Source organism: Dermacentor silvarum, chromosome 6 (assembly GCF_013339745.2).
Source record: "Dermacentor silvarum isolate Dsil-2018 chromosome 6, BIME_Dsil_1.4, whole genome shotgun sequence".
Lineage (NCBI taxonomy): Eukaryota > Metazoa > Arthropoda > Arachnida > Ixodida > Ixodidae > Dermacentor > Dermacentor silvarum.
Genome location: NC_051159.1, coordinates 188,566,375 through 188,578,022, shown reverse-complemented (window position 1 = coordinate 188,578,022; position 11,648 = coordinate 188,566,375). Strand labels below are relative to the sequence as shown.

The window sequence follows — 11,648 nt, the reverse complement described above, 5'->3', positions numbered from 1 at the left end:
GCAACACTTTAAAAACTCTCTACGGCCGAAGTTAATTTCCGTCCGTACTTTTCTTGCGAAGTGTGGCAAGATAGTTATAAAGGTCATAATCGTTAATAAGCACATTCAATTCATGGTCAAGATAATCTAGACGTTCAACATTAACCACTTGAGTTTTATTGCACACTCCAGGCGCATTTCTGCCATCGGCGTCGGCGTGTTGATGTTCCGTATAGAGCACTGCACGGGCTCTGGCTTACCCGAAAGCCGGGCCCGGCCCGGCCGTGGGCCGGGCCGGGCCGGGTAGAGCAGTTTTATCACGGCCTCGCGCCGGGTTAGGGTTTTTGACGCGGGCCCGGGCCGGGGGCTCGGGCTTTTCTTGGTGGTGTGCATGTAACGTGCAGTGAGTTATTCTCGGGCGTCTCAACTCTGAAAAACATGTATTTTTACGGTCTCGGGCCGGGTTCGGGCCGGTTTCGAGCCGGGCTTGGGCCGGGCTCGGGCCTAAGGTAAAAGGCCACGGGCCGGGCCGGGCCCTGGTCTCGCCATAAAAGTTTTGATCGGGCTCGGGCGGGCCGCCCAACGTAAAAACGGGCCCGGGCCGGGCCCGGGCTGAAAAAATCGGCCCGTGCAGTGCTCTAGTTCCGTATAATGTGCAAGGGCGATAACTTCGCTGCCACGCGCCGTATGCTGTATTCGCGAGTGAAAACATACGAGGATGAGCTGACGATGGCTGCTCAATCTCGCGCACGCAAGGGAGGAAAGCAGTGAGTAAGCGCGTCGTCTTCCGTGGCGCGCAAGGCACCGTGGGGAGGGAGGAAGGGGGGGGTGTTTTTACTACTCCGCGGCGGCTAAGTATGGCGCGACAGCGCGGGCCCTAACTTCAAAGCAATCTGCAATGGAGAGAGAGTGCGCTGAGTGCTGAGAGGTTCGTGTGCGCTGTGTTCTCGCCGAATTCGCGTTGAAGCGAGAGGCAGCGAGAGGAAGCGAGAAGTCAATTCGACTCGCTGCTGGCGCCGTGCTTTTCTCACTCCAGCGTTTTGACAGTGAGGTGTGCGCCGGCATCGAGTGAGCTAGATGTTCATGTTTTCTTGTGCGTGCGTGACACCATGCATGCTAATTTAGTTAGTAAGCGAATGTTTACAAGTTTATACGGCCAATGAAACTAATATCCTTACTTGAAATAGTTTCTACTAATTTGCTATCCCGATCGATGCTTTGCCTTTCGAGAAAAACTGCGACTTCTTTTGTTCACATAATCAGAACAGCTTCGAAATAAGGTCACACCAAATTGCCAGTAGAGGGTAAGTGTTTGAAAGCCATAGTCGTTAACATGGGCCGAATATCGCCAATATTGCATATGAGCCCAAAAACCCGAAATATTTAACTAGCACAAGGGCACTGTTATGTTATGCGGGGCACAACGTGTTGCGTAGACACCCATAAGCATAATTACTTGTCGGAGGATTCTGCCGATAATTTTTCTGCGCTTTCGACATTTATTTCTGTTCCCATCCATGTGATCCTAACTGCCAAGATCAGCGAAGCGTGCCATTTAGTCCGCTGCAGCGGTAAGTGACTAATAGCACATGTCCCGTGCTCTTTATGACCTCAATATACTTGAGTTCTCGGTGTTACAGCACGCGTGTATTTATCTTTACCGGTAATATAGCCACGTGCTGCAGACGTCGGTTCCGTACGAAATGCCTTAGGTAGTACATTATGATTAAAAAAGTAATATTGCTGATGATGCTCGTGCCAAGCCACGATCGTGTTACTAAGGCGTAAAATTACACATCGTTCTTCAGCAAGAGGAAGCATGCTTGGTTCAGAGAACCAAGAATGCACCGGGTGCCCGAAACAGGAAATTAAACCCGCCTTGCAACACGCCTCGTCAAAGGCAGTTTTATTTTTTTCTTGCACGTGGCTCCTCCTTCAATGAGTTCATCGAAGCACATCGGACCGTGCAATGGCAGGCCTGGTGCAGCACTTGCATAGCCGTGTATCCGCGAAGAACGCTTTGTTTAACGGAATGAGTTCCACGCTCGGAAAGCCACAATTTGTAATAAAGTGGCAAAATGGTATCGGCAAAAATATATGTGTGCGTGTGGGGTAGGGGTAGAGTTAAGGGGCACACCACAATGGTAAAGGTGAAACCCAAACAGGCTCCTCTGAGTGAGAATATTGGAGTCGAAAAAAACTGCGTTCAGATTTGCTGAAGTTTCTTTCGTAAGTGTCGTCCCCCATTTTCCGTCATCGCGATCGCTGTGTCGTTAATTAACGGAAATTGCCATCATGAGCGGCGACCACCCGAACATCGGCCAATGAGTAAAGGACCTTACGTAATGAAAGCTTTGTGACTACGGATCCTTATCCTGGTTTGCATTTTTTTTTTTTAGATGAACCGGCCTTTTAGAACGCACGGCACAATGGTAAAGCTGAAACCCAAACAGGGTCCTCTGAATGAGAATATTGTAGTCGAATAAAAGTGGGTTCAGATTTACTAAAGTTTATTTCGTAAGCGTCGTCTCCCATTGGCCATCGCCGCTATCATTGCGCCGTTATATAACGGAGATTGCTATCGTGAGCGGCAACTGCCAGTAAACCGGCCAATGAGAAAATGCCTTTATGTAATGGAAGCTGTGTGGCAGCGGATCCTTAACCTGGTTTTCTCTTTTTAGATGAACCGGCGTTTTTGAACAGATTTATCTGTGTAATTCTGTTCGATGCTTACACTGGTCGACCAGTGTATACGGCCATCGGCTGCATACTTTATTTTTCTGCTATTTATCTACGGCTCTCCTCCGCATTAGCGTAGCCAAGCGCACGTCCTTCAGCTCAATCCTGTAATGCCCAACGTATCAATATGCTATGCTGTTTTGATGCCTTAACATTCTGGTTTAAGCACTGGAAACCTTACGCGTAGCCTTAAGTAGTGTTTTCAGTACCATTGAGTAAGTCTCCAGTTGTAGATAGGACAGCAGACTAATTACTAGTCAATTAATTATTATAATAATTGAGTTAATAATCGACTAGCATTTCTTTGTTCTTCTTGTTTGTTTGTTTTGTACAAGCGTACTCTTATAACCAGAAATGAAGATGAGCAAGTTCAATTAAATTTCCTTGGTGTGGAAATGTTACAGCGTTAGGATCCACGCGCTCGCGTTCTTATAATTTGTGCTTGTGTTCCTGCAATCGCACATAAGACCACCACCCGACCTGAGTAGTCACTCTGTCACCTGAGCAAACTCTGAGACCACGAATTGTCAATCTGAAGGCGCAGTAATCGTCAGCTCGGAGTATAGTGGAGCCTATATTAGAACAAGGTAACCAGAAATCCGATATATTCGGGCAGTAAAAGTGCAAGATAATGTCAGTGGCAAGCTTTCATCTCCGATTAATCACATCTATACTATAAGTATTTAAGGTCAGACCTTCGCTGACTCCGTTCTTTAGCGAAGCACTTGTACATGTGCTATACATACTACGAGAACAGTAGCAGTATGCATTAGAAGTATGCACTGAAAGTAGAAAACAACGCATACTATAGACCCCCCCTTGACCTTCCACACTAGTAAAATTGCGTAGCCCATAAAAAACAGCACAGTGAAGAGCACTGAATGCACTTGAGCACTTTTCTTTTAAGTAGCAGGAATATTAAACCGGCACTAAGTGCCGCATTGGATACCTTATGTAAACGCAACCCACTTCTATATTTGTCTCTATGTGAACTTCATTTGTACTTATACGCGCTTACATGTGGTCTGATATGCGTACTCATTTTTGGGCGCCTTGTGAGATAAATCTCGCTGTTATTTGTCTGTACGTGCATTGTCTCATCTGCGTATATTTTGTTCATCTTGCTCGTGTTAATCCTGCACCGCATTGCGCCTTTGTGTATGTGTTCGGGATTCAGTATAGCGCATATCTGTCTCTGGGACTTTTGTACCTATATGTTCCACTGTGTCTCAGATTATATATATATCTATATTATATATATATATATATATATATATCTGTGTGGTGGGGGGGGAATTCATTTACACACTTATCTAACTCCGCTATAGATGTACCAACCCTGTGAGGTTACTTACTTTATAACAGTTTTCTTCTTTTTGTTGCTATTTACGTTAAAGAAGTAGGCTTCACGATTATAGGCGATTAAATCTATTTCGTTCATTTGCATTAAAAAAGGAAAAAAATTAACGCAGGCAGCCGACGACTTCAGAAAGGGCAATATTGTTAGGCAACTTAGTAATTGAATAAAAGGGGACAGTTTTTTTTACCTCCCTTGTCACTAGAGTTGCTCACCGAGTCCTACACGTTTTCAACAGCTCGTCCTATCCCTTTGGCTAGAGCCGCTGAACGATACTGTGAACGCTTTATTAAATATTTTACTCAAGAGCAACATCCTCTGGAACCATCCGCAATTACAATAATTGTAATAAATTACCTCCTTCGCTCCTCTCTCACATCATGGAGTGTGGCCTCGGTTTTATGTTGTAGGAGTTCCGGCCAACGGCAGGCCATGAGGCCAATATTTGAATATACAGTAAGGGCCACCGCCACCTACCGCTGTCAGTGTCGCGTACATACTATATTCAGTCTGTGGGTAAATACATTAGCCGCGCATTTGAGCTGTATCCTTTTAGTGCAGATCGCGATTACCTTGCGAAACCAGTGACAAAAGAGTGGACACTGTTGACAGGCATCGCTGCAACGTAGGTTTGTGATTAAAGTTATACTCCTGCTGAAGGCAAAGCTTCATAATGCTAACTTTAATAGACGCAGATGCTGATGTAAGCATGACAAATGGTGCTGGGAAGATTGAGACTTCAAATAATCGGCAGTGGTCGAATAGCGAATGCCTCTTGGTGGCAGCATTCCGACAAGCCACCTTGTCTTCGTCAAGGCAACAGCTGCTTTCCTTGACAGCGTTAATATATCTCCCTCTCCAACCACGCACCCAAAGAGGGAGCAAAATAAGAGGGCGCGTAGAGTAGGGTTATGAAAATGAAAACTTCGAAAGGGGCTGGGGTGTGGAATGTGTTTAGTCATGATAGAAAGAGAAAAAATGGGGGCGGGGGCTATAGCTAATCGTAATAGCAAGAGCAACGTGGGTGGATGCTGCTTGTTCTTCCCCGTGGGTGGATGCTGCTTGTTCCTTCCCCCCTTTCTTCTCAAACACGGCTAACTACCCCTCCGCTCCTCCTTTGTTGATCCACCACTGTTGATCAACACATGCCAATGGCACTTCTGTCATCTTGTCTACTGTATCCGAGCAATAGCAATATCGGTGAATATAACGGGACACCTAAGCGGCGAATGTAGCCTTATTGTGTGCCATCCCTTATGATGAGCACGTGTAGCAGAGTTAGGTCTTTAGTGAGTCTAACCCCTTTTCGCATCCCATTTTCTAGTCAACATTGAAAGGATAGGGAAAGACTGGAAGTTTAGCCAATGTAAGAACCGGTATGTGGCAACGGGAATAGGACAGAGAAACCTTAAGACTGAAAATGCGACTATATTACATTAGTAGAGGCCATACTTGTGCTGCTGCGTTGATATAAAGCTTTCTTTAAAAGTTTATGTTAAATTAAATCAGACAAAAATGTCAATGTTGTCGTCAGTTTCAGTAAACGACGGCAGAACATGAAATGACAGAAAACATATGTACGCTTTTATTTACAGATCACAATTTTTCCACCGTCTCCACTTGAAGATTAGCCAACAGAAACGTCGTCCATCAACTAAACTATTCCAATTTGATGACAACGTCATCATGAAGACGTGAAACCTTTTGTGAGCGTTGCACAAGTCATCTTCACACGGACCCTGCGCACAAGTGCTGCCTCAACCATGGTATCCGTGGCCGTAGCCATGTCCGTAGCCATGTCCGTATCCGTATCCACCATATCCGCCGTAACCTCCGTGACCATAGCCGCCATGGCCGTAACCGTACGATGGGTGGTGAATATGCGTTGAGTACGCAAACACGCGGCCTACAGGGTGGTAGCCGTAGCCACCGCCGTAGCCGCCGTAGCCACCGCCGTAGCCACCATATCCGCCGTAGCCGCCACCATATCCTCCTCCGTATCCACCATAACCACCGTATCCGCCATACAGCCCTGCCGACACGACGGTAGCAAGGACTGCGATGCAGACCAGTGAAACCTGGGGAAGAGAAAGAAAAAAGTCACAAAAAGTCAAGGTATTAATGGTGCAACGTGTAAATTTACACTCCACTATAGACCAGCCTTATTTGGCTGCTTAGTACCAAGCTGAATGTTTATTAAAGAGAATGAACAGGGCTGATCGATATATGGCCAGATATTTGGCGCCGGGAGAGACGCTCAGACGGCCAGGTCTGCCAGGCAACATCATCACCACCACAATCAACACCACCTATAGCATAAGACGTCTGAGAATTTACCGACAGAATAAGCGCCCAGCGGCGTGTCGAAGCAAAAAATATTACCTTTCAAAGACTGCTAAACGTGCCTGCGGGGAATTCATTTGGGGAATCTGTTCAACGGGAATTCGATCAAGACATGCTTTTGTGTTCGCTGTGAGCGTATTACAGTTACAAATATTGTGTTTCCTTCTATAAAGGGTTAGATATGGCATTTTACAATGGCAGCTTCCTAGTGTTGCTATTCTGGTTTTGTAGCACACATTTACAGGAACCATTTGAAAGCTGTCTTGCGTGATATTTAATTCCTATTCGGGCCGCGCAGTACTTACCACATTTTCACAAATATAAATCAAGTTCTTCTTAACTTTTTATCCTAAAAACGCGCCTCGCGTCTTATTCGTGTTGGGGACACAAATATAACGCGAGGTTCTTTTATGTATTTTTTTTTTGTTTTTCAAATGCATTTTATTTTATATATTTCATGCTCCCCGTACTGAGCTGTGTTCGAACACACATAATCTAACACGGTTTCTCCGTGTTCATGCAGTTCAGCCGTGGGTACTTCTGAAGCTGTCCAATAACCTTGGTGGTATGGAGCACAACGCCGTTGTCGCCGACAGTGACCTAAAATTGTCGCAGTTTCACCCGAAAGGCGAAGCATCAATTGCGATAGCAAATTAGTAGAAAGCTATATGGAGTAAGGATAGTAGTTTATCAGCTGTATAAACTTAGACATGCCGCAGCACCAGCAACGCGCAGAACTGTTGTCGACACCGTCGGCATTTTGTCCGCGTTCGCACCGAACGCGCGTGGCGTTGGTGACTGTTGCCGGTGCCTCTGGGGGCGGCTCTGAGGTTTTCGACGAGATCAGAATGGGACACTCGTCGAGCAGCGTCGGAAATCTTACCCACATTCTCGCCTCGCAACGTTTTTATATAAATACGCATTTGGTGCCACAGCTAAACGTCGCCTCCCCTCCATCTCTCCCTCCCGTCCCCCCACGGCATTTCGCGCCACGGAAGAAGTCGGGCTTGCTCGGACGTACAACTCTGAGCCGTGGAGCGAGCCGAAGAGGTCGCCGTCACGCATCGCCTGGCGGCCATCTGGCCTTCCTGAGGAGCCCATGAATACAGCGTACTAGAATAGTTCTTCTAGTACACTGTACCCATGAACTAGCTCCCCACTCTGACGAATAAAGTTCTCTCTCTCTCTCTCTCTCTCTCTATCTTCTAGTACACTGTAGGCAGCACGGCGCAGAACGCGCGTTTGCTCTACGACGTGCGTTCGCTCCCCGTGAAAGCGCGCGTCCCTCTCGTCCTTTCACTCGCACATACAGCGTCCGGAGCGGCGATGATTTCATTGCCCTTCACGTCATACGAAACCTCACGGCAACGGCGACGGCAACGGCAACAGCGACGGGGACGACGACGCCGACGGCAGAAATCCGCTTTGGAGTGCCCATATAATTGCTATCGAAATAAAATTTCAGCAGTGACAATGCCTGAATTGTGCATGCGCTCGTCCTTTCACTGTAATCCGCGACCGACGGCAGTTCGCATTAACGACGAATAAAGCGTCCTTCGGGAATCCGATTTTATACGTCGTTGCCTGTTTCCTTGCGGCATCACTTCGCGTTATAATCGCCTAAACGTAATATATATATATATATATATATATATATATATATATATATATATATAGATCCTCGATCCCTCCTGCGCTTTCCTCGAGAAACGCCGCTCGTGCTGAGTGCTCGGACCTTCAAGCAACGGACGGCCCAAACGGCTGGTGTCTGATAAACGCCTTTACAAGTGGTGGAGAGTGCTTCTGCCTACAGCGTAAATCCTGGAGCTTCGATCCCGTACCTTACGCTCAACCATGCCAGAAGACGCATCCCAGCAAGTGGCACCTACCCCATCCCAGCAAGCGGCTCCTCAGTCTGTCATGTGCTGTGGTGTGCCTCGCCACAGGGACCCTGCCATTTTCAGCGACGCGGATGAAACCGACGTGGAGGATTGGCTGACAACGTATGAGAGTCTAAGCGCTCACAACAAATGGGACGACCCGGCAAAGCTCAGCAATGTGATCTTCTATCTCACGGGTAAGGCCAGTCTCAGGTACAGCAACCATGAGACCGATTTTACAACGTGGTCCATGTTCAAGACTTCTTTGGTGGCGGTGTTTGGTCGCACTGCGGTGCGCAAGCTGCGAGCAGAATCGTGTTTGCGCGAACGTGCACAGCAGTCGGGTGAATCATTTACCAGCTACATTGAATATGTTCTGGATTTGTGCAAAAGAGTCAACGCGATGATGTCGGAATCCAACAAAATACGAAATGTCATGAAAGGAATCGAAGACGATGCGTTCAACATGCTACTTGCGAAAAATCCTCAGTCCGTGTCAGACATCGTTACTCTCCGCCAAAGCTACGAGGAGCTACGAACGCAGCACTCGTTGACACGTCGCCCTTCATCGCGTAACGAACACATTGCTGGTTTGACCACCATCTCCGACCAGTCCGCACTGCTTACAGAAATGAAAGCGTTCACTCGGGAAGAAGTTGCACGCCAGCTCTCCTTGCTGACCTTCGCTCAGCCGCCCCATGTGCAACATCCCGCAACGAATGTTATGCCCATGCTGCGTCGCGCGATCGAGCAGGAAATCGCCGAGGTCTTGCCAAACCCGCATCAACATCTTCTTGCGGCCGCTCCAATAAGCTACGCTGATGTCGTCGCGACGCCCCAGCAGGTCCCGACGGATGTACCTCTCAGCTACGCTGACGTCGTCGCGAGGACTCAACCACTCTCTCCCAGTGTGCCTCTCGGTTATGCCAACGTCGCGCTAGGCCCCGACCGCAGCCTGCCATGCCGTCATACCATCAGCCGCCCTATACTACGCGACCTCTTACATGGATGGCGTACTTCCGACAACCGGCCGATATGCTTTGCGTGCGGCTATGCTGGTCACATCGTGAGTTATTGTAATCGCGTTCAGCCGCCTAGCGCCGCACCAGAGCCGTGACAAGCAGGTTCAACCGTCCATATTCCGACCCCCATTTGGCTATGTCACCGACTTCGCGCCCGACGCACCCGATGCATATATATATATATATATATATATATATATATATATATATATATATATATATATAATTTTTTTTCTGAAAGGCCGAAAGTGCCACTCGCGGTATTTACGTGCAAAAATGGTAAGTGTTCGTCACATCAGAAAATTTAGGCGCTGTGACACCTATTAGGGCAACTTGTGAATTAAATGATAAGTGAAAATTTGGTTACGTTAATGTCCCACCATAGGATCGCACATCAGCGCTAGCGTTAACAAGTCAATCTAATATATGACGAAGCCGGGATTAAATGTATATCTACGGCGAACCTCCACTAACTTCCCAGTGACAACACATCGCAGAGCAACAGTTTAGAACGCCAAAATGAAATATCGTGATTTTAGGAATGCGAGAGATCGCCACAATGAACAGCGCTGATAAACGTAAACAAGTAAAAACAAAAATAGTCGTGAATGGCATGGTGTCAGCATGAAAAGTTTTCTTCTCTTTGTGTCAAGCCATTAGCAATAATTAAAGCAATTTAAAGCAAGAAGTGAGCTCAGTTTACACGTTCATAGATCTACACTATATGTATTTTACTACCCGTTCAGTATTTCTTCACCGGAGGTACTAGATAAGCGACTCAACAAGGCACTCGGTGAACGACTTACCATTGACTTCATGCTTTCTGTTAAAGATTCGGGTCTGACGACAACTGGCACTAAGAGAACTGTTGCAGGCACGTTTCTAACGGTACTGCTCGCCATATCCGGAGTGGAGGGCGCTTTTAAAGCATCGGGCTGACCGTTGGGCGCCGTGTAGCGGCCGATGACGGGCGATGGCGGAGAATGCAAAAGAAAAAAAAAGTGAAAAAGGGGGTCACAACGGAACTCGTGCAATCCAAAAATCGAGGGGAGAGTGCGAGGTGCGCACCGTCGCGGAAACAATGGCTCAAGTAAAAACCGGGCGCCGATTGCCCCCAAGCGGGCCACACCTATGCTGCGCCAGTATTTCAGGATTGTTGCTCTTTCTCGACCCTGGGCGCTATTGGCACGCTTATGAAGGCGCTCTAAGCGGCCTTCGGAACACCAAAACGAGAATGGGCCGAGGAGGATAAAAGTTTTGTGCCGCTGTGTAGTCGGGGCTGTCCAGCCGTTCAACTGAGACGCTTAAATGCGTTTATTTTTGCTAAACTGCCTTTCTTTATTTATTTTTTGCGAGAATGACGACAGGTACGTGTGATCGCGAAACGTTTTTTCCCTTTTACTTTTTGTCGAAATCGAAAATACCCCTCTGTTATTTCCTAGCCGCGAAGAGAAAGCGTCCGCTAAGCAGCGTGAGCCGCATTTAACGAGCGCCGTGTGCAGTTAAGCAGCGAGGTTTAATGAGCAAGCGAGCATACCTTTCGCTCCTTTCTGTGAAGCTGTACGGGTGTTCGAAACGTGGCGATTAGAAGAGTGAACTCCGTCGTGATTACGCGAACAGAAAATGGCAATTTGAAACTGTGTGAGACATGAGATGCATGGCTAATCCGCCATAGCACAGCTACAGACCTTGCACGAACACAAGAGTTCTTCAGTTCACAGAAATCAAGCCATCATCTGCGCCAGTTTTTATTGCGATAGCAACTATACTGACGCTCGAGGACCGGTTGCGCCGACGCCGTCAGTGCCACCGCTGGTGTTGTCGTGTTGTCACGGTATTGATACGCATGCGCGCCCCGCGCGTGGGGGGCCAGGTCTCCAGAGACGTGCAGTGCGCTTGACGGCAAAAGCGACGAAGCCAAGCGCGCACACCGCCACACTGCGCTCAATAGGTTCTGACGGAGCCATAGCACCATTCTGGCTTTCGCTGTTGTCATGCGCGTGTACTGAGCAGCTGCGTGCAAACTACGCTGCAGTGCATACACTGGTCTGTGCGGAACAGGCAGTAAACGTCAAGGCAATTCTATCTGATCCTTTCCTTGGGCACCGACGGACGCCGATGGGTCCTTCGGTCTCGTCTCATGCACCATCGAGATGCCCTGCCTCCTCCAGCGACATTGGTGGCGCTCCCCATCAGGCCAGCTTTTGAAATGCCTTCAGCGCAACGCTATACTAGAAAAGTACTGAAAGTCCCTAGCTATACAATCTTATCGCCAGGGTCATTCAATACTTTTCTTATGGTAACGAAACTCCCGCGTAAAGCTATTGT

At 47.8% G+C, this 11,648-nt stretch overlaps 1 protein-coding gene across 1 annotated transcript; it reads right to left on the bottom strand.

Moving 5' to 3' along the window:
* Positions 1-5,643: 5,643 nt before the first annotated feature.
* Positions 5,644-10,240, bottom strand: LOC119457118 (glycine-rich protein-like). Its single transcript, XM_037718942.2, has 2 exons — positions 10,127-10,240; positions 5,644-6,153 (listed from the first exon to the last, which is right to left on the bottom strand). The coding sequence occupies exons 1-2, from the start codon at positions 10,220-10,222 to the stop codon at positions 5,833-5,835; spliced, it is 417 nt and encodes a 138-aa protein (XP_037574870.2). The 5' UTR covers positions 10,223-10,240; the 3' UTR covers positions 5,644-5,832.
* Between the last annotated feature and the right edge of the window lie 1,408 nt (positions 10,241-11,648).